The sequence below is a fragment of the Siphateles boraxobius genome, unplaced genomic scaffold, assembly GCF_051911475.1.
Source record: "Siphateles boraxobius isolate OS27281-9 unplaced genomic scaffold, OSU_SipBor_1 13, whole genome shotgun sequence".
Taxonomy (NCBI): Eukaryota; Metazoa; Chordata; class Actinopteri; order Cypriniformes; family Leuciscidae; genus Siphateles; species Siphateles boraxobius.
Window position 1 is genome coordinate 12,010,458 of NW_027508733.1, and position 24,145 is coordinate 12,034,602.

A 24,145-nucleotide genomic window follows, 5' to 3' on the forward strand; every position below is an offset into this window, starting at 1 on the left:
AGCGTCAAAAGTTACATAAGGCCTGTCCAAATAACTACATTTGCATCATGTTCGTGAACACGCATGCCCAGAAATTGAGAGATGTCGAGGAAAACATTCCACTGTAAGTTAAATTATTTCGATATTACATATAATTTGGTAGTAAAACAAAGTGTTTCACAACTTTATTGGTGCAATGTCTATTTTTATACAACATTTGCAATAGCTTTTTATCACTTAATTAGAAGCACCACAATGACTAAACTGTTTTGTCTGTCAAATACGTTTATTTTAATATGCAAAGTATTGAAAATCAAAATGTGTAAATAAAGTTCTGTAAATATTTTTACAACACTATACTGTAAGTGTGTCCCATCGGGTAATCAAAAGTTCTATGCACTTGCAGTCTTTACGCCTACTTGAACACAAATACAGGAAATACGTCATGCAAGTAGACAAGTGGTCAAGTGCAAAGACTACAAGTTTGGTTATTTGGACAGGCCCATAGTGTGTCTCAAGACCGCCTTCCATTCATCATGGCTGTACCTCTCCTCAACCAAACAGATGAAGAAAACATGTGCTATACACAAATCAACAGACAGACAGTAATTTATCAAATGTAATGTGTGAAATAACTGCCAATAAAGAGATGTGATTATTATTATACTGAAAACCTTGAGCTACTCACTTTTAACAGTGACAATGAATCTTTGATACAACGTCCCTCTGTTTCTGATGGTCTGTAGCTCATAGACTCCAATGTGTTCAGCTGTGATGTTTGTGATGATCAGAGATCCAGTCTTCTCATCCAGCCTCAGTCTGTCTCTGAATCTCCCATCAGCACCATGATATGTAGAGCTTTCTCTGCTCCTTCCTCTGATTTCAGCTATGCGATTCTTTTGAGGTCCAAACATCCATTGTATATGATCATCGTTTTGTATTTCAGCATCAGTTCTCAGAGTGACAGATTCTCCCTCCTTTACTGATACGGTCGTGTCTTCATCTGTCACAACAGCACATAAAAACAGAGAAATTAGGAGATTTTTAAAACTGAGCGGACTATAAATATATCCGGTTGCTAAATAAACCCTCAGGTGTAACCAGGGAATCCAAGTTATTGTTTGTAAAAACTTTAGATTTTGACGGTAAAACTAATTAAAATATAAACTAATGTTTTAAATGTGTTATTTGGCAAGTGACCATGGTATAAGCGGGTTAATGCCCTTCGAGGTGTCCATTGTCAGGTATTAATGGACTTCGGCGGAGGCAACATTCCTACGGGGCATTAACCCTTACATAACTCATCTTTATTAAGTAGCATTAGTCCTACACCCAAACATATATTTTGTATCTTTAATATATTTGATTTCTTAAAAATGTCTTCCATTACCTGAATTACTTCTGTCCAAAATTGTTTTTATTATTTTACAAGTATAAAATATATGAGAGTATAACAACACTAAACTGTAAGTGTTGTCCCATGAGGTAATCAAATGTTCTATGCACTTGCAGTCTTTACGCCTACTTGAACACTTAGCCTACAAGGCCAAATACAGGAAATACGTCATGCAAGTAGACAAGTGGTCAAGTGCAAAGACTACAAGTTTGGTTATTTGGACAGGCCCATAGTGTGTCTCAAGACCGCCTTCCATTCATCAGGGCTGTACCTCTCCTCATCCAAACAGATGAAGAAAACATTTTCATACACAAATCAACAGACAGACAGTAATTTATCAAATGTAATGTGTGAAATAACTGCCAATAAAGACATGTGATTATTATTATTATACTGAAAACCTTGAGCTACTCACTTTTGACAGTAACAATGAATCTTTGATACAACGTCCCTCTGTTTCTGATGGTCTGTAGCTTATAGACTCCGATGTGTTCAGCTGTGATGTTTGTGATGATCAGAGATCCAGTCTTCTCATCCAGCCTCAGTCTGTCTCTGAATCTCCCATCAGCACCATGATATGTAGAGTTTTCTCTGGTCTCGCCTCTGATTTCAGCTATGAGATTCTTTTGAGGTCCAAACATCCATTGTATATGATCATCATTTTGTATTTCAGCATCAGTCCTCAGAGTGACAGATTCTCCCTCCTTTACTGATAAGGTCTTGTCTGCATCTGTCACAACAGCACATAAAAACAGAGAAATTAGGAGATTTTTAAAACTGAGCGGACTATAAATATATCTGGTTGCTAAATAAACCGCCAGGTGTAACCAGGGAATCCAAGTTATTGTTTGTAAAAACTTTAGATTTTGACGGTAAAACTAATTAAAATATAAACTAATGTTTTAAATGTGTTATTTGGCAAGTGACCATGGTATAAGCGGGTTAATGCCCTTCGAGGTGTCCATTGTCAGGTATTAATGGACTTCGGCGGAGGCAACAGTCCTACGGGGCATTAACTCTTACATAACTCATCTTTATTAAGTAGCATTAGTCCTACACCCAAACATATATTTTGTATCTTTATTAGGGGCCAAGCACCGAAGGTGCGGAGGCACCTATTGTATCTGTTCCGGTTCTTATTATTCTTCTTCCGACTGGGCGTCTATGACAGCCCATAGAACCGATTGCGGGAAAGTTGTTTTGGTTTGACATTCTAATAGAGGACAGTCCCAACATTAAATACTCCAATTTTGGTGTTTCTAAGTCATTCCCTCTAGCGCCACCACCTGTCCAAAGTTTCACTTTTATTATGCTAATAGCTTTTGAACCGTAGGCCTATCATCAAAATTCTTTTTTGCCCTTGTTCCTGAGCTCATGCCGATTCGATTGCACCCTATGACGTCATTTTCCGTCATAAAAATTTGGCCGCCATCTTGAATTTTCCAAAAAAGCTACTTTTTCGAACTCGTCCTTGATGGTTTGTCCGATTTGCACAAAAATTGAATCAGATCATCTACAGACCATGACAACAAAAAGTTATAAAATTCAAGTTGATTCGCTTAACCGTTTTTGATAAACCTACGAACAAATTTTATGTAGCGCTTGTGAGAAGGGACATAAGGCTGTATCTCCGCAACGCTTTATCGGATTCAGACCAAACTTGGTACAAGTCATCACAAGCATGACCTGAGGCAACATGCAGCGTTTCGGTGCAGCGCCACCTACTGGTCCGGAGATATGAAAATTGGCCGTTTTTGCTTATAACTTCTGAACAGTTTGTCTAAAAATAATAAAATTGGTCTTGTTAGATTTGGGGCGTCATGCCGAGTCGACTGATATCCAATTTTCCCATATCGGCCATTTTGTCTGTCGGCCATTTTGAATTATGTGCTAAAATGCTGTATTTTCTGAACGCATGAACGAATTGTTATGAAACTCGGTATGGGTCATCAGTACGATGCCCTGAAGAAGCCTGAGAAGTTCTGAAACAGCGCCACCTAGTGGTCAAAAGTTATAACAAAACTTCCAAAAAGGCTAATAACTTTTGAATAAATCTGCCTGTTGAAATGCCACTGGTCTTAATAGATTCCTTGGGTCAAGCTGAGAACATAGATACCAGGTTTTCCTTATTTGGCCGAACTTCCTGTCCGCCATCTTGATTTTCAGTCAAAACCTACTTTTTCTAACTCCTCCTAGACCGTTTGTCCGATTTTCACCAAAATCGAAGCATATCATCTCCAGATCGTGCCGACTAAAAGTTATAGATTTCGTGTCGATAGATGAAACTGTTTTCGTATAGCGCAGCAGCAAAGGTGAGGCATGATGCTAAAAGCACTATTCAGGCTTTATTTCTGCAATGCCTTGACATATTGACACCAAACTTTATATGTGTCATTGTCACTTCACTCTGACCACATCACATCAGTTTTGTAACTGCACCACCTATTGGTCGAAAGTGATAATCCATTAAATCATATTTTTATTTACAGTTTCTATGATTTTTCAGCCATTTCGCCTACAATTGTCTTTAAATGTCTTTAATTGCTCATTGTGGCAGTTGGTCTGACACTTTCAGCAATGTTGGCATGTCTTGTCGTCTGATTGTGCTTGGCCCCGGTAATTGCTGCTTGCAGCTATATTTATATTTGATTTCTTAAAAATGTCTTCCATTACCTGCTTCTGTCCAAAATTGTTTTTATTATTGTACAAGTATAAAATATATGAGAGTATAACAACACTATACTGTAAGTGTGTCCCATCGGGTAATCAAAAGTTCTATGCACTTGCAGTCTTTACGCCTACTTGAACACTTAGACTACAAGGCCAAATACAGGAAATACGTCATGCAAGTAGACAAGTGGTCAAGTGCAAAGACTACAAGTTTGGTTATTTGGACAGGCCCATAGTGTGTCTCAAGACTGCCTTCCATTCATCAGGGCTGTACCTCTCCTCATCCAAACAGATGAAGAAAACATTTTCATACACAAATCAACAGACAGACAGTAATTTATCAAATGTAATGTGTGAAATAACTGCCAATAAAGACATGTGATTATTATTATAGTGAAAACCTTGAGCTACTCACTTTTGACAGTAACAATGAATCTTTGATACGACGTCCCTCTGCTGCTGCTGGTCTGTAGCTCATAGACTCCGATGTGTTCAGCTGTGATGTTTGTGATGATCAGAGATCCAGTCTTCTCATCCAGACTCAGTCTGTCTCTGAATCTCCCAGCAGCACCATGATATGTAGAGTTTTCTCTGGTCTCGCCTCTGATTTCAGCTATGAGATTCTTTTGAGGTCCAAACATCCACTGTATTTGATCATCGTTTTGTATTTCAGCATCAGTCCTCAGAGTGACAGATTCTCCCTCCTTTACTGATACGGTCTTGTCTGCATCTGTCACAACAGCAAATAAAAACAGAGAAATTAGGAGATTTTCAAAACTGGGGACTCTTGCCTTCTCTAAAATTTTGTTATTGCTTTAAAAGCTGTAGCTAACTCTCAGTATTCGAAATAAGTTTATACCATGCTCTGGGTTAATACTTGATTCTGATTGGCTGCAGGGTGTCCATTAAAAAGTGACAGAGGACACCTAGTAAAGGAGTTCTGGTGAAACTGACTGTTCACCGTTCGAAATGAATAAATAAATGGGCTGGCTATATCAGCTGTGAGTAACCATAGTGTTCTACGAGCTGAGCGGACTATAAATATATCCGGTTGCTAAATAAACCGTCAGGCGTAACCAGGGAATCCAAGTTATTGTTTGTAAAAACTTTAGATTTCGATGGTAAAACTAAATAAAATATAAACTAATGTTTTAAAAATGTGTTATTTGGCAAGTGACCATGGTATAAGCGGGTTAATGCCCTTCGATGTGTCCATTGTCAGGTATTAATGGACTTCGGCGGAGGCAACATTCCTACGGGGCATTAACCCTTACATAACTCATCTTTATTAAGTAACATTAGTCCTACACCCAAACATATATTTTGTATCTTTATTATATTTGATTTCTTAAGAATGTCTTCCATTACCTGCTTCTGTCCAAAATTGTTTTTATTACTTTACAAGTATAAAATATATGAGAGTAATGTTCTCCAACATCCGAAAGATAAATGATCACACTTAAAAGGTATTTCTGGTGTCATAAATTATCACATATTACTATTAATTTTCAAAGCATATTCTTGGCAATATGAAGAATAAGTGATTCTTAAATTTTCTTTACAACTTTGTTTCCAATCTCCTTCTGTTATTTTATTGTCTATTAAAATTTCCCATGTTATTTTAATATTATGTAAACCCATAACCTTAATTTCTTTAAATATATTATTTGTTTGGTATATATATTTGGTATAATATATTATTTGGTACTTTTTTTTTTGAAAGAATTGAAATACTTACACATTTTAATTAGCTGTTTGGAGATAGTTTCTTCATCTTTCACATCAGTGGCTAGAAACAGAGAAATTAGAAGATTAGTTTGAAGTGAGTTTGAAGATTGAAAAGTGCTTTTAATAATCAAGAATTTACAGTAACGTTGTACGTGTTAACATTAGCTCTCATTAATGTGAATTAAAAATAAACAATGCATGAAAACAATGTTTCCATCTATATATTTTTTAATGGTCATGTATACATTTTTAATATTAACAACTATTAGCAGTATTTAAGGATATTTCCACGATACTGTTAATATTCCTTCATTAATTAAGAAACGATCACCTAAAATGTCAATTTTGTTGTCATTTACTCGTCAATTTTTAATGTCATTCCAAATGTGTTTGAATTTCTTCTGTGGGACACAAAAGAAGATTAAAATCAAAATCTTAGAAGATTAAAAGAATTTTAATCTTCTAAAAGAAGATTAAAATCAAAATAGAAAAAATAACATTGAAATGACATGAGGGAGAATAAATCTTTTTTTTGGGGGGGTCAGCTATTCATTTAAAGGTGCAATAAGCGATTTCTGAGAAATACCATTGATATTTGTAAAACCGACACACAATCAAACACACCCCTCCCTTCAATGCTCCCAAAACACTGCAACACAGGCAACAACTACAGATTGACCAAGTATGGCTAAATCAACTGTGATTCAAAACAACAGCATATCTTTGTTCTGTGAAACAGCAAAAAACAATGTTACTCACACCTCTGTGCTCATCTCCAGGCCTTCCTGCACTCCAATGTCTCTCCAGTGCTGGGATATTTTCCATATTAAAGCGGGAAATAGTTCATAGTTCTTTTTTTTTTTTTTAGTAATAAGCCTGAACCATAAATAAGCGCTGCCCACAAGGCTATTGCTCTTAACAGCTTATTTTTATCAGTTCTTTTGGGTTGTTATATTTCTCACAGATTTCTTCTCATTCTAAATCAGATACAGATAAAGTAGCACAGAAAAATTCAATTTATCTGAATGCATTATTGAGAGAGCGATTGCGTGTGAATTAATCTACCTGGCAGTGTCTCTCTACCAATAGTGCAGCTGTGGGTTTTAGTTGCTAAGAAATATATGCTAGAACTTTTCAGTTTCTCAGCTATTTTAATGATAAAACACAGAACAGTGTTGACAATACATTTCTGCACTACTGAATGATTCTGAGCGTGTGCAATCTGCGCGCGATGTGCAAACTATGTGTGTGCGTTACAATGCAGTCTTCTGGAGCGAAGTGATGAGTTTGTGTAAGAATTATATTCATATTACACATGTTAAAAAGTAAAATTCTAGCTTCCGACCTAAAGCGCAACTTAAGTTGGAAGTCGAAAGTCGCTAGCTGCCCGCCCCATAAGCAGGCCGTCAAAAAAACGCGTCTCTGTAGGCAGCCTAGGCTCTGAAATCTGCACAAAAAAACAAATGGGTACAAACACCACTCAAAACCAAAATAAACAGTGTTCCAACCAACCTGTCGGTGATTGGTTGGAACACCGTTTATTTTGGTTTTGAGTGGTGGTACCCCAATGTTTTTGTGTGCAGATTTCAGAGCCTAGGCTGCCTACAGAGACGCGTTTTTTTGACGGCCAGCTTATGGGGCGGGCAGCTAGCGGAGCGTTAGGAAAAATTTGATGAATGTGATTATTTATTTTTGGGCCTGAAATCACTGATACAACCTTTAATTGCTTAAATATTGATAATTAATACTACTTACCAGATATGATGATGAGATAAACCAACTCACTTAGTATTAACCGGAAGCATCAAATCGTTAAAAAAAACACAAGTGCAGCGCCATCTTAATGGTTTCAGTGTTAAAGTCTGAAAGTAAAAGCCAAATGAAGCCACACACAATGACACAAATATAAGTCAGACAGCCCATGTTAAACTCAAAACAGTCACAGCAGTTTAGGGTTTCATGTTAAAAGTTTCTTAAACTTACATTTAGTTCTGTGAGCTTCAAAAGCAGTAGTGCAAACATTACATGAATGTTAAAATGCTCGGCCTCTGGAAACACATACAGGCACAATCAAACAGTCTTTATGTTGTTTAATGTTGTTATTGGACTAAACTAATCACAAACAGAACATGTGGTAAAAAGATGTAGAAATTCTGAATATGAAAACTACATTCGAACTTTACTGTCAGACAATAATCGAAGTGTTCTCGCTGTATCAGGTTTAATACTTACACAGCTCTGATTTCTGTTTAGATGACTCAACATCTTGTTAGTCAGCACATAAACAGAAAATAGGAGATAAAATTGAGCAGATGTCAATAACACTGGAGGACTGAGAAGATATGATGTGATTTTCATGATCATGATCACCATTTTTTAACTCATTTGATAGCTTTATGTGCAGTTTAAGTGGTTATTTGCTGGAAAAAAAATATATATATATATAAGTAGTATGATTTTAGGCCAACTTGAGCAATCACAATCACAAGTTGAACTTGTGGTGTAAAAAAACTAAAAAACTATTGACTTTGGTAAATCTCTTGTTGTATGAGTTGTTATACTTACCCAATAAAGGTTTTGGAGAACAGATTATGTGACGATAGTAAAAACTAGCAGCTGCAGCTGAAAACACCAGCAGCAGAACAACAATAACTATTCCTGCCACAGCACCTGAAGACAGAACTGGTGGTGTAATGATAAAGGCAGACAGTCAGTAACAAACACTCGAAACATCAGCCCTATATAACCTGAGAGAAGATCTGGTAAGTAGATCTCTATGTTAATGATGGTTAGTTAATTGCATGTAAACATTAAAATCAAATCAGTGATGGAGATTAAAGTTCATGTAGTCAGTATTTACAGGTGTCAGTAATTTAAGACCATTCACAATAAGCCGTTTTAGCTAATGAAAAGGTCTGGGGAAGAAGTTTTGTGATCTGAAAGTTGCAGTATAATGTCATTGAATGTAAATTCCGTATGATTTAAGTCCTTTAATGACACATCATCTGAATTAATCGCAGACAGCTGATAAACAATCATAACTTCAAAGTCTTGAGTTACTCACCACTGACAGTAACACTGAATTTATTGTATAACGTTTGTTTGCTGCTACTGATCTTCACTGTATAAACTCCAGAGTCTGCTGTTCTTGTGTTTGTGACGTTCAGAGATCCAGTCTGATGATCCAGCTGCAGTCTGTCTCTGAATCTCTCATCAGTATCATTCATTAGGCTCTTGGCCTCTATATCACATTTAGTGATGAGTTTTCTGTCAAACCTCCACACTATCAGCTCATCTCCGTGTGTTTCATTAACATCAGTCTGAAGAATGAAAAAGTCTCCCTCCATCACTGACACAGTCTTCATTTCAGCTTCACCAGCATCGATAACAGCATCAGTTGGAGACTCTACAAGAAACAGATTCACAGACAGAGACTGAACACTGTTACTGGCAAAAGTTCAATCTTTGTAGTACTGAGGTATAAAACCAACATCACACATCTGCCATGCTGCTGTTCTGAATATCAGTCATGTGATCACCTGCGACCCAATCACAGCTGTGATGTTGTGAAGAACAACAGCACGACTGTGATATTGTGAACCTACAATTCTGTAAGATTGTTGAACAGATTATAAATAATATTTTCTTTCCTTTTTAATACCATGTGTGCAAGCTCCTATGACTATATTCATGGTGAATATATTTTAGCCAATTTTAGTTATTCAAAAATAAAAAATAAACAAGTTTTAGTTTTTGGTTTTATAAAACTAAAACAAAATAATATTTATGCTTTTTTTTCTAAAACCCTTAAAGCTACAATATGTATTTTTTTCGCCGGTAGGGCTTACAATAACAAAGGTGTAGGTTGACGACGCATAAGCGGAATCATGGAACTTGTCATCATGCCGATGAATGTAATAAGGTTTGCATTGATGTTTTTAACATGACTGTGGTATGTAGCAGGGAGCGATTGCTAATGAGAGACAGATATCAGCGGCACACGCAAGTCCCGCGGATATAAAGGAATAAGAACATTTCATTCTACCGAACTACAAGTGCTGAATTACTCACACAGGTCAGTTTATTAGACTAATTAAACTTGTGATGTAACACAGCCCTGTCTCTCTTTGTAACACTAAACTGCGTGAGTGTGTTGAAAGTTATATATAATGTTATTCTATGTGTTAGTTTGTCTGTATGAGACTAGCAGTAAGCTAGATCAACATTAGAATAACATACTGATCATATTCCAACATTTCATCATGTTGAGCTATATAACATTGATTTGTTTTATGTACATTTGCTCACCTGTCTAATAAAGTACATGCAAGAGCTCGTCAAATCGAAGTTAGTCGCGGACGTGGAGCTCTCGTCATCTCGAAAACGACACGATGATGTTGATCCTCGTTATATTTATACTTTCGTCCCAAAATCTGCTTGCCATGGTCCATAATGTTTGAACGAAACAACAACAGCGTGAGCGTGCCGCTAGACGTAACGCAGTTGTACACGTCTGTCGCCATGGTTACTATTACAGTACAAGCAGAAACCAGGGATAATGTGGATATTACGTCATTGACAGGCGACCAGTGAACATGGACGAGCCATTATTTAAAATTGGAATTTCTCTGAAATTAAAAATCTTTGGGAACTTTTGGGATATTGTAAGTACAAAATTGCAGGAAATATATCACACTGTGCATTTTTGGATATTTTATTACAAAAATCTTACATATTATACCTTTAAATAAATTTTAATTTGCTTGGTTAAAAACTTTTACAAAAGTACCGACAGAATAACACAAGTTCCTCAATGCGGTAGAAGCATTGCAGTCCAGTAAAACATGTTTATTGGACAGTGGATTTTGATGGGGAATTTTCTCCTGATAGTAAAAACTGATGTGAGACTCTGTAATTGTGTCTAAATGACTTGATCCCAGTGATTATTAAAATGAAATTCATGTCTTGTTCCAACATCAAGATTTATTTCAGGTAATTTGTTGTTTAAGCACTGATCCCATTCTGACTGCCATTTATTTTGGCATATGCATTTATTGTTGGCTTTAGATCTGTGAAATGTATAGAGCATTTTACTGGTTCTGTAGATTATGGTTTTTAAACAACTAATTAAAAAAATAATGAAAGTATCCTCACCATAGACAGTAACACTGAATGAAATAGATGAGGTACCAGAGTTGCTGCTGATGTGTAGTTTATAAAGTCCAGAGTGTTTTATTCTCATGTTCTTGATGGTCAGAGATCCAGTCTGATGATCAATCTGCAGTCTGCCGCTGAATATCTCAGTGTGATGGGGATATGAGATCTCAGTTCCATCAGTTACAGCAATGACTGAACCTGACTTTCCAAACCTCCACAGTATCTCATGAAATTCCTGTATTTCAGTAAGATCCGTGTTTAGAATGACAGATTCTCCCTCCATCACTGTCTCTGTCTTCACTTCATCTGCTTCAACACCAAACACTCCTGCAGAACAAACAGAAACAGTTTCTCAGAGATTAAACTCATATAACACTGCTGCTGATATTAGTGAACAGATTTAACAGATAATTTAGTCTTGTCTTATGAATAATTTATTCAGCTGTGAATGAAGAACAGACAGTCTTCCTGACAAACTAATGAGAGAAAACTCATGTTGGCCCATCTACAATCTACAGATGTGCTACACTTATTCTTTCTGCAGATTATTTTATACAAAGCTAATTAAAATGATAAATTAAATACATTTAGCTGAGTGAATATGTACTACTCTGCACAAATACAACAGCAATACCTTTAATATTAGTTAGAGGGTAGCATATCTGCAAAAAAAGGTAATAAGAGTCTGATTGAAGAAACTAGTTAGTGCAAAACAAATCACGATATTTTATATTGGGTTACACTGTAATAAGGACATTAAAGATAATAATAATATTAATATAAGCATGTTTGATGATGATAAACGGATAATTTCTCATTCTACAATGTATCACTGTTTGTACAAGTTTATTTTTCAATAGTGAAGCAGACATGAATACTGTATTTATTTGACATACAAAACACGTGACACTCAACAAATTTTGAAAAAAAGATTAAAAAAAAGACTAAATAGACCAACAAGAAATACTGCTAAAAGAGAAAAAAAAAATATAATATTAAGTTCAGCATCATAGGCCTAGATAAAACCAACAAGTATAAAAAAGTACTCTACAACACAATCTATTCATGTTGCATTGCATGCTGGGTACCTTCACATGCACTGTAGAAATAAGAGTACGGTATTGTTTACAGTAATTTGTGTTTTCCACAACAGTAAACCCACAGTAAAAGCTTTTTACAGAACAATTGTGAATATTATTTGTAAACAACATAGATAATTACTTTGCGGTAATGCAATTGTTTTACATAATCGTGAAAACTAATATGTCAGGTCATAAATCCACAAAAAGTCTGCATGAATGCTTGATTTGGTGTTGCCACCCCTTATCCTCATGCCATATATAGAAATCAGCCACTGGTCAAAGTGAAAAAGAAAGTAACCAAAATCATACACTTACCGGACAGTAGTAATACAAACAAAACGGGATTTGAAGTGCTCGTCATACTGTTGTAGATTCCAGCGAAATTTGGTTTCGATGGATATTAATAATCCTCGATGTGTTACAAAACCCACTAAACCGAGAGATTTTTACACCGACTGTGACTTTCTAATGAATTAATTGATGATTTGCAACGAAAGAAGAACGGCAAGTTGTCATATTCACAGACTTTAAAAAAGCGGAGAATACTTTAAACGCAGGTGTTTTCTTCTTCATCATCTTCTTCTAAGCAAAGGCAGATCGCAAAGTCACTGCCGTCTGCGTTTTCGTGTCGCTTCTACTTCTTCTTCTTCTTGTAGCGGTTGGAAAACAGCTTTTAGGTGCATTACCGCCACCTTCTGAATAGGAGTGTGGTTTCTTGATTACCATACTCACAGTTATCATCAGCATGTTTTCTCATTAGAGCTAATAGCTCCATACCTCATTCCTGAGACAATATCCTCCTCCTCCTTGCTTCTACTGGTAGGCCTATATTCCTGCTCCATTCAACATTATTTTGAATTTAGGTGATTCTTAAACTATGGTACTTTTCTTGTCCCTGGATGAAATAATAAAATCTAAAAAAACATTTCTTCTTTTTTTGTTTTTGGCACATTTACTTCACCCTAAGGGGAACTTATAAAAAATGTATCATGGCTCAGTCATTCTTTTAATTATATATTATGAGGCCTTTTATGCATGATCTTTACTGTTTTCCCTCTGTCCCTAAGCCAGACTTTGTACCTTCAACCTTGCTTAATTCTAAATTAAATATTTAAATAACGTAGATTTTAAGTACAAATTATAAAATAATATCTATTTCAATTATACATATTATAAATTGCAATATTTATTCACATTTTCCTATATTTTTCAGAAGTAGAAGCCCTTTCCCCTGGGTTCACTGTCATTTCCACCACACTGTACAAAGTAGAATCCTGGGATCATTTTTTTAGGTTTGCTTACTTAGTAACCATAGCAACAGAAACTCCACAGTGGAACACATGGCTGGGTGAAAGGGTGACCTCTTTAGGGGGTAATGAAAAGTAGAAAAATCAAGGTAAATATGACTAAAACTGAGAGTATCTTTATTGGTCGTCATTTCCAAACGGCTCATATTTCACATGGACGTAAAAATAACTGGACAAATTTAATTTAAAATTGTGTAATTTGTGTATATTTAATGCTAACTCTAAAACTAATATTAGCAAGCTAACATAGCATGATATTTTAGAGGGAAAGGGGGGAAATGTCATTTCCACCACAGTAATTTCCACCACGGTGTTCATTGTGGTGGTAAAGACGGGTTGTGGTGGAAATTACATTGTTCGTGCTAAACAGCAAATTATTTGGGATATAATACTAAAATTTTAATGTAAAAAAAAACATTTAATTAAGTTAAGGTAATAAGGAAATATTTTATTATTTTTTATAAAAATATATTGGTATGAAATGCATTTTCTGAGAATTTATATTTCAAGTTTTGACTGCAAATGTCACGTCCATAATGCTGAAATTGCCCAATTTGAATAGATCCTCAACAGTTTTGTGGTGTAGGTCTATGTATTTTATAATGTTAACTTCAAATAATACTAATAGTAATTTAAAGATGTGGTAGCATTGGATCTACTGACAAGACCCACACAATTTGCCGTAAGTGTTTTAAGAAGCTTCCTCAAATGACCGGCAACATGTGCAACATGCAGATGTATATCCTACGGCACCATCCCGAAATCAATTTAGTTGGAGCACAGAAAACAACCCAAAATCAGCAGCCTACACTGCTTAGTTTAGTATAATAATTTGCATAGTTAATATTGTTCTTTGGTGTTCAGTTTATATAGGGTTTTCAAATGTTATTTGATAAAAATATATTTTCTTTCTATCAAAATCTCTTTTTTTTCACCCCTAAGCCCCGCCCCCGTTATAGAATCGTGATACCAACCGAATCGTGGGTCAAAAATCGTGATACTAACCGAATCGTGGGTCAAAAATCGTGATACTAACCGAATCGTGGGTCAAAAATTGTGATACGAACCGAATCGTGGGTCAAAAATTGTGATACGAACCGAATCGTGGGTCAAAAATCATGATACTAACCGAATCGTGGGTCAAAAATCATGATACTAACCGAATCGTGGGTCAAAAATTGTGATACGTACCGAATTGTGGGTTTGGTGTATCGTTACAGCCCTAACAAATAGACACAGTCATCTAATCCTGTTTTCTTTCAGTTTTTCTTTTGCAATAGCAAATGTATTTAAAAAACACAGTTACCACTGCCAAAGAAAAACTGATGTTCAAGTGAAAGTTCAAGAGCCCAACTAAAGCAAACACTGCTCACCCTCATGGTAACATCAAATGAAAATAAAATTACATCTAAACCTCTGTCACCTTTTAATAGTAACGTCTGTAGACGTCAGATAAAGTCAAACTGGTTAGTAATAAGTGAAGCTGGTAATGCTGTTTGTGGAGTTGTTTAATCCTCCTCTGCTGAGATCTTCACAGATTTAATGTCTTGTATCTTCAGTTGATTTAATATTTTTCTGTTCTTCTTGTTCCTCTTTCCTTCAGTGATTCTGCTTGTTAACAGCAAGTGTTCATCAGTGTCTGAACTAACTCACTTGTTTTTAATCACTCAGTCAAATGGACTATATTAGTGAACTAATGTAGGGAATAGTGACTGAGGCTATAGGGTGTGATTTGGAACACAGTCTCGGAGTGTTGACTTTGAGCGCTGTTACTTCACAGTATATTCCTGTAGGCTACTTTCTCGAAAACTACATATTGTCAGGATTCAGGCTCGGAGACAGAGGTAAGCGATAAACATAAATGTATCTTTATTTCACTCAAAAGTAAGTATGCAGGGTTTCGGGAGCTCAACGGTGATCTCGAAGAGGATATATGTGGCAGGAATGCATCCAGGTGAGTGAATCCTCTTCTTAAGGAATAACGTGGCGGGTAACACAGATCAATAACTTGAGTTTCTCTCTTTTCAGATCGTTCGTGGATAGGCGTGATTCAGGAAAGATTCCAGGTGAGTAGATCCTTTGAAGTGCACTTGACAATGAGCTCACCAGTTCAGTGATACTTTCCCTTTCTCTTGCAGCTCATCCAGTGGGAAACGGGACTCGTGGCGGATTCCAGGAAACGGAGAACATGAGTCATGGAGCGGATCCTGGGAACATCAGAACAAGGACTACAAGGTTAGTTTCTTTCAGGTAAGTATACTTAACATCCGTTGCTGAAGGATGGCTCAGACTGAGACAAGTGGTGACTGGTAAGGGTCGTTCCTGTTGGAGGCTTGACAATGACTGGGAGTGAATCGGGTGCTTTTGTGCTGGCTGGGAAGTGAGTGCTGAGTGGAAACAGGTGCAGGTGATCAGTAATCTGGGGACAGTGATCTTTGCGTGGTGACATGTGAGGGATCTGATTGGCTCCTGACAGTACCCCCCCCCCCTCCAGAGTCCGCGCCAGCGGACCTTGGACCTCGACGTCGTGGGGGTCTGCCTCTGGGTCGTGGTGCAGGTTTCTCGGGATGCTGAGCATGGAATTCTAGGAGCAGACTGGGATCAAGAACATCATTACGAGGTACCCAACTTCTCTCTTCTGGCCCATATCCCTCCCAATCAATGAGGTATTCTAACTGACCTCCCCGACGTCGAGTCCAAGATCTCCTTGATGAGGTATATGGGCTCGGGTTCAACGGGTGGTTTTCTTCGGGTTCGACCTCGTTGACTGACTGGGGGATCTGTGGATGATGGGGTTTCAGAAGTGAGACGTGAAACGTGGGATGGACACGGTATTCTGGGGGCAACAGGAGCTGGTAAGTGCCTGGGTTGACTTGCTTGACAATTGGAAAGGGTCCGATGTACTTGGGATTTAATTTCTTACATGACTGGCGCAGTTTGATATCTCGAGTGGAAAGCCAGACTAGTTGCTCAGGTTGGTATTCTGGCGTGGATCTTCGGCGGGTGTCAGCGAACTGCTGTTGTCTATTCACAGCTTGTCGGATGTGCTGATGAGTTTGGTTCCAGACCTGTTCGCTCTCCTCAAACCATTTGTTAACCGCGGGCACTTCTGAAGGTTCACCGGACCATGGGAATAACGGAGGTTGGTAACCAAGGATACATTGGAATGGAGTCAATTGAGTGGATGCTTGTCGGAGGGAATTCTGTGCATATTCTGCCCAGATGAGGTACCTACTCCAGATGTTCTGGTTGGAGTGGCAGAATGTGCGCAAGAACCAACCTAGATCCTGGATCTTTCTCTCGGTTTGTCCATTGGTTTGTGGATGATACCCGGAAGACAGACTCACTGTCACATTCATGAGAGTGAAAAATGATCGCCAGACTCGGGAAATGAACTGTGGCCCTCGATCGGAGACAATGTCCTCAGGCAGACCGAAATTTCGAAAGACATGTTCCATGAGAAGCTCAGCAGTATCAAAGGCGGTTGGAAGTCCCTTTAATGGAATGAACTTGCATGCCTTTGCGAACCGATCGATGGCTACTAGGATGCAAGTATTTCCGTCAGAAATCGGAAGGTCAGTAACAAAGTCCACTCCGATGTGGGACCAAGGTCTATTTGGAATAGGCAAGGGGACCAGTTTCCCCACTGGCAGATTTCTTGGGACCTTGGAGATGGCACATGGGATGCAACCTTGAATGAACTGAGTGATATCTTGGCGCATGTGAGCCCACCAATACTTCTCCTGAAGTGTGGCTAAGGTCTTGGTTATACCTGGGTGTCCAGTGGCCACTGAAGAATGAGCTGAGGAAATCAAGGCGTTGCGAAATTCTTCAGGGACATGAATCTTCCCGGGAGGACATCCGGGAACTCTGGGTTGCTGATGAGCCAATTCTTGAAGCTGTTCGTTTATTTCCCACTGGATAGGATTTACGAATAACCTCTCGGGTAGAATGGTCTCAGGTTGATCAACAGGGCTCTCAGGGGCATGGATACGGGAAAGAGCGTCTGCACGGGTATTCTTGGATCCTGGACGGTCTCTGGCTGGACGGTCTCTGGCTGGACGGTCTCTGGCTGGACGGTCTCCGGCTGGACGGTCTCCGGCTGGACGGTCTCAACTTTGAGCACTTGGGTCCTTGAGTTACTGGATGAACGGGATACTGGATCGTTGATTTCTGGACATTGACATCCCCATTGCAGGATTTTCCCAGACGTCCAATCAATGGTGGGTTGGTGATGGACGAGCCATGGCCGACCAAGGATGAGATCTGTTTGGCTGTTTAGCAACACAAATGGTTCAAACCACTCTTGGTGCGTCTCTCCCACACACAATTGAATAGGACCAATCTGGGTAGTAATGTTCGTCTTGTTAATTAACTCACCCGTTACAGCGTAGATGGCGTAAGACTTGGGAGTGTTAATCTCTCGCAGACGGAGCCTCTTACAGAGTTCTCCAGAAATGAAGTTTCCCGCGGACCCTGAGTCGATGATAGCTGTTACAGAGATGTGTCTTCCTTGAATCTTTAATATCACAGGAATCGTGAGTGGTGCTGAGACAATGGGTTGACTAAAGACTGAGCTTACCATCATTTTCCCCGGTCGAATTGGGCAGTTAAGTCTGAAGTGACCCTTGGTACCACAGTACATACATAACTTCATCTCTCTTCGACGAACACGTTCAGCCTGAGAAATTTTTGAAGTGTCGACTTGCATCTCTTCAACTTGATTTTCTGGATTGAGATTCTTGGGATTCTGAAAAGACACAGGATGGTGATGAGACTGATCAGCGTAACAACTCAAAGATCGTTGATGGACTCGCTTGGCTTGCTGAATGAATTTCTCAAGTCCTAAGCTGTCATCATAGATCGCCAGTTGGAGGCGCAAAGCTGGGTTTAAACCTCGACGGAAAACAGAAATCAGAGCTCTCTCATTCCATCCACTATTTGATGCAAGTGTGCGAAATTCCACAGAATACTCAGTCAATGACTTCTTTCCTTGACGTAATTGTAGGAGCTGTTCTCCAAATGAGGAATCATCCGCGGGTCGTCCGAAAACTTCCTTAAAATGTTTGACAAACTCTTGAACTGACGCAACCACTGTGGATTCCTGCATCCATAACGCCTCTGCCCACCTCAGAGCTGCTCCAGAGAGTTGCTGAATGATAAATGCCACTTTCGATCTCTCATTGGCATAGAGCTGAACTTGCTGTTCCAGAGCTAGCGAACACTGGAGTAAAAATCCGTTGCAGTCCTCCGCCCGGCCAGAGAAGGGCGCTGGGCGCGACGGGGGAGTTGCAAGGTAATCGAAGAAGCGGCGCTCGCGGAAGTTCTCACTGGAGTAAACATGGGTTCTGTCGGAGGATCGGTGGTAGGTGTGGAGCTGGTAGCAACAGCGGGCTGTCCGGAATCCATTTCTCACCTCTTTCTGTTGTTAGGTCAAGCCTTCTGTCAGGATTCAGGCTCGGAGACAGAGGTAAGTGATAAACATAAATGTATCTTTATTTCACTCAAAAGTAAGTATGCAGGGTTTCGGGAGTTCAACTGTGATCTCGAAGAGGATATATGTGGCAAGAATGCATCCAGGTGAGTGAATCCTCTTCTTAAGGAATAACGTGGCGGGTAACACAGATCAATAACTTGAGTTTTTCTCTCTTTTCAGATCGTTCGTGGATAGGCGTGATTCAGGAAGGATTCCAGGTGAGTAGATCCTTTGAAGTGCAGTTGACAATGAGCTCACCAGTTCAGTGATACTTTCCCTTTCTCTTGCAGCTCATCCAGTGGGAAACAGGACTCGTGGCGGATTCCAGGAAACGGAGAACATGAGTCATGGAGCGGATCCTGGGAACATCAGAACAAGGACTACAAGGTTAGTTTCTTTCAGGTAAGTATACTTAACGTCCGTTGCTGAAGGATGGCTCAGACTGAGACAAGTGGTGACTGGTAAGGGTCGTTCCTGTTGGAGGCTTGACAATGACTGGGAGTGAATCGGGTGCTTTTGTGCTGGCTGGGAAGTGAGTGCTGAGTGGAAACAGGTGCAGGTGATCAGTAATCTGGGGACAGTGATCTTTGCGTGGTGACATGTGAGGGATCTGATTGGCTTCTGACACATATATCACCCAGAATGCATTTTTTTCTACAGTATATTACTGTTTTAATGGAAACCAGCATGTTACTGTCAAATTTTTGCCCTTTTTTACAGCAATTTTTGACAGTGTGAGGGACTGATTGGAAGTTGGTGTGTGGTATGGTATGATGGGGATCCATACCATACCACACCCTGGCATTATACAGGATGTGGACCCTGAGTGTTGTGTATTGTGTCGTGTAGATTAAGGTTATATTAAGGTAATGATGTCATAAAGGGTTATGTTGCTCTAGTTTGCTCTAATTTGAACTAGTTTGTCCAAGTTCAGCATTTAGAAAGCAGTGAATAAATGATTTGCTGATTGTTAACACATATTCATGTTTTATTTTTATTTTTTGGGTTGTTTTTCATTTAAAAATATTGATATGTTTTTGTTTACTAATGCTGTTGCTTATTGATTTGCTCTGGTTCACCACATAGAGCATTAGAAAAAAATGTTTTATTTGGAAGTTGCCTATCTATGTCATTTCCGCCACACACTGTCTCTTCCGCCACGCCATGTCATTTCCACCACAACACATATTTTAAAGTAAAACATATAAAAAACATACAATCAAACCAACTATATTCAGTTGTGTTGATAATTGTGCAGTTATGGGTAAGATTGTAGCAATGTTCAGGGAAGAAGGAGGCGGGAACCGGCGAACAATCAAAATATACTTTATTTAAAATAAAATAAACAAACCAAAATACCGCCAGCAGCCCCTCGCGGACGACTGCTGGCTAAAATAAAATACAAATCCATCGCTCCTCCGTGAGAGATGCGAGACCGTTGTGCTTCGCAGGTGTTGCTCATTAGCAATCGCACCACCGGCCTCGCGCCGTTCTCTCACGTCCCTCGGCCGTCCTTCGCCACAGATATGTGTATACACTTTAAAAAATACATGATTTTGAGCTATGATAAGTAAATGAAATGTTCCAGTGATCAAGTTTGAGGTGTTTTTAGTGTAAACATTGTAAACTATTTACAGTTAGGGCCTACATTTCTGAAAAATAAATAAATTACAAATTTGATCAGAGATGTGTGTGCTATTTAATCAAATATATTTATTACAGAAGATATTTCATTATTTTCTCTTCAAAACACATCTTTTGCTATGTGATGGAAATGACCGTTTTCTTGGACTGTCAGATAAAAATGGCAAAATATATATGTAGTGGTAAAAACATTGTTGGGTTTTTCCTGTAACCCCCTTGTTATGGTTTCCAACCATCTGGAGAATGCGAATACCGGGTCAGACTCAAAGCCTGAATCCAAGAAAATCCAAGAGTGTTGTTGTTGAATGTTTGTGGATATTTATTGCAAATAAATATAAAGTACAAAACAAAAAATGAGAACTGGTTTAAATCTCTTTAAACATTCCTTTGTAGCGCTTGGAGTTCAGCTTTCTCATACAGGCCAAGCTTCAGTAACGCAGATCCAGGCCGAGGTCAAAGATATCTCATAGACATCATATAGAGACTAGATGCCCTATTGTCTGCTGTGGCGCAAGAAATGCGGCCGCCATCTTAAACCGGTCATACTCCTATTTGCGTTGCATAGCAGCAGTAGATGCCAGAGCACTGTGCAGCATATTCCTGCTTAAATCGGCGGACAATCACTCGGGGATTACTTTACACAAGTAACATTTAACATTTAACATTACCGTACTATTAGTTGTATTTTGTGAACAAAATATTCAATGTGTCCTGTATCGTAGCGACGTGTATGACCTTTGCAGCAAAAAATCCCGCGTGAAAATCAGTTCGGTATTCAGTGAGATATGATTAATTAAATGCGCTGACAGCTCATTGCACCTGCCAAACATATTACACTGAGCGGAGAGGGTGACCGGTTTAAGATGGCGGCCCCACGGCTCGTCCGCGCCAATAGGCAGTAGCGGTCGATAGGGCGTCTATCTATATGATGTCTATGAGATATCTCCTGCCACGCCTTCTCCTTCTCTCATGCGCTACACGCTCCAACGTATAGGATAACGCCCTCTCTGGCTGTAGTGTACTACTCAAATGCAATAGAAAAGACAATTATAAGTAAATTATTAAACCAAAATAAAACTCAAATGCGGCTCCTACAATATATATTATTCAATACAAATCAGCACAGCCAACTTAAGGGAAGGTTTCTAGACAGATTGAGAAACCAACTGATACTAAAAAACTGTTTATTTTCTGAAACTGTCTAGCTCAAAGAGTACCATAGTTGAAGAATCACCTTGTCCCATAAATATTTCCATATACCCTTATTTTTGGTTTCAATCATACTTTGAATTTCTGCTTTGCTATATTGTACTTGAATAGTAATGTTGTCTTGTTTTTAACAAATATGCTTACCATATTTATCTGCAACTTCATTCCCCATTACTCCTACGTGGGCTGGGACACAACACAACACAATGACTCCTGACTTTATCAATATATTCACTAAACGCATTATATCATAAACAATATCTTGCCAGATTCTTTATACTTAGTTAAGCTGAACTTGAATCAGACCATATCACTTTCAATCCATATTCCTCCACCCATAATAAAGCCAACCATATAGCAATTAACTCAGCTGTATACACAGCAAGACCATCACTAATAAGCCTTCATCAGTTTTAATTCATGGATTGCAATACTCTCTTGTTTATTTTTTAAGCATCTGTACCTGAATATTATTTTCTTTCTTCCTCTTGTTTTAATGGCGGTTGGTAAACCAACTATAGGTGTGCAACCTACTGAAATGAAGTATGGAGCACAACTTAGTTGAACACACACACACACACACACACACACACACACACACACACACACACATTTACATATCATATTTACCATTACCGGTATCATTCAAAAATCTGAATAACTCCTAATGATTTCTATCATTTGTTCCTTCTCCTATTATTACCTTGAGTGAATAATTGATTACCTTTAGTGACTGAACTAACTTTAATCGTTCTCTATTGTATGCTGTACATTCCAGCAAGATTTACTGTTCCCTTTCAGTCGATAACGTCAGACGTAGTCGACGGTCGACTGAAATGGGATCACGCCAGGGAGCCTATTGTCTTCGAGTATTATTGAACGAGCCAATACACATTGGCGTGCGAGATCTGCATCTCACACTCTGCCCCGCAGCGCGGGTATAAATACGGAAGTAGATGCACGCACCATTTGCCTTTCGCTTCGGAGCCGAGCTTCATGTCTGAATCTGAAGAGTGTTGTTGTACAACGAGCGAGTGTGTCGGCGCTTCTTTGGGAAGTCTCTCCTGGTGTCGGTGTTTGAAGCGCGAGTGCAGCGTTGATCGCGAGCTTCAAGCTCTCAACTGCTGTTCTCACAGCAACCAAGTTTCTGTTTGTGTTTGTTTGTCTGACGGTCGGTTGAGGGCGAGAAAGTGAGTGCTTCACTGACACAGGGTGCACCATTCCTGTGTTAGTGTTGCCGCGGTCATTCCCCTGTGTGCTCCGGCACTGGTGAGAGTTTTTCACTTCCTTAAAGAGCAACACGGGTGCGTATGCGTCTTATTCAAGATGTCATTCCGCCCGTGCGTTTCTGGGTGCGGTCGTTCCCTGTCTCTCTCTGATGGTCACAATTGTTGTATCACGTGTTCGGGCTTACAGCACGCTGAGACAGCTTTTGTGGACAGCTCATGTTTTCACTGTGGGAACATGACTGTCGCAGTTTTGAGGGCGAGACTTGCCTTCGTTCGTGGAGAGCGAGTCCCCATTACCACGCCCCACCCTGCACGGGTACTGTGTGGGATGGGTGACCGGAGGGTAGTGTTGGATGTCCCGCCCGGTAACCATTCCCTGTGGGCTCCTTACCCCTCCCTTCCACTGCTGCCATTGGAGCCTCCAGTGTTGTCCGCTGGTCCATCTGTAATGGGTCGGCCAGGGGTTTCACTCGGGGCTCCCCTGGAGGACAGGACGTCGATTGCAGCATCGGAGGGTGAGCTGACTTCTGGAGATGACGACTCGGCTGCGTTGTCTCCCTCTGGGAGTTCAATGTTGCCCGAGCCGGATCCAGAATTGTCAGCTATGCTGAAACGGGCCGCCGAGGCTGTCGGGCTGGAGTGGAACCCTCCACCGTGTCCTGTTCAGTCTCGGTTGGATGATTGGTATCTCAGGGCGGGCCGTGCTGGTTCTCAGCCCGCCGTCCCAGTGCCCTTCTTTCCCGAAGTGTATGAAGAGCTTACTTGGTCGTGGACGGCACCTTTTACTGCTGAAAACGACTTAAGTAGTTCTTCCTCCCTCACTACCCTTGTCGGAGGAGCGGTGAAGGGTTATGAGGTTATCCCTCCAGTGGAGTGGTCTGTTGCGACTCACTTATGTCCAACGGCCGCTGCATCCTGGATGGGGGATCCTTGTTTCCCCTCGCGGGCCTGTGAGTTCGCGTCAGGATTGGCGGTCAGAGCTTACAGAGCTTGCGGGCAAGCTGCTTCCTCTTTGCATGCCTTGGCGTTGTAATAATAAAGCCAACCATATAGCAATTAACTCAGCTGTATACACAGCAAGACCATCACTAATTAGCCTTCATCAGTTTTAATTCATGGATTGCAATACTCTCTTGTTTATTTTTTAAGCATCTGTACCTGAATATTATTTTCTTTCTTCCTCTTGTTTTAATGGCGGTTGGTAAACCAACTATAGGTGTGCAACCTACTGAAATGAAGTATGGAGCACAACTTAGTTGAACACACAC

General features: G+C 39.5%; 2 protein-coding genes across 3 annotated transcripts in view; one reads left to right on the forward strand and one right to left on the reverse strand.

Moving 5' to 3' along the window:
- LOC143735403 (cell adhesion molecule CEACAM3-like) overlaps positions 1 to 17,501 on the reverse strand; it is a 37,517-nt gene extending 20,016 nt beyond the window's left edge. The window contains exons 1-7 of one of the 2 annotated variants that reach the window (XM_077225518.1): positions 12,328 to 17,501; positions 10,928 to 11,257; positions 8,838 to 9,179; positions 8,339 to 8,455; positions 4,461 to 4,775; positions 1,791 to 2,105; positions 668 to 982 (exon numbers count right to left, since the gene is read on the reverse strand). In XM_077225518.1, the coding sequence (XP_077081633.1) occupies positions 668 to 982; positions 1,791 to 2,105; positions 4,461 to 4,775; positions 8,339 to 8,455; positions 8,838 to 9,179; positions 10,928 to 11,257; positions 12,328 to 12,373 (1,780 nt within the window). In that variant the 5' untranslated portion in view covers positions 12,374 to 17,501. The remainder of the gene's footprint in view (positions 1 to 667; positions 983 to 1,790; positions 2,106 to 4,460; positions 4,776 to 8,338; positions 8,456 to 8,837; positions 9,180 to 10,927; positions 11,258 to 12,327) is intronic. The other variant, XM_077225519.1, reaches the window with a different exon arrangement.
- The window catches only part of LOC143735469 (uncharacterized), a 204,678-nt gene that overhangs the window by 44,755 nt on the left and 135,778 nt on the right, over positions 1 to 24,145 (forward strand). The gene's annotated exons all lie outside the window — the stretch shown is intronic.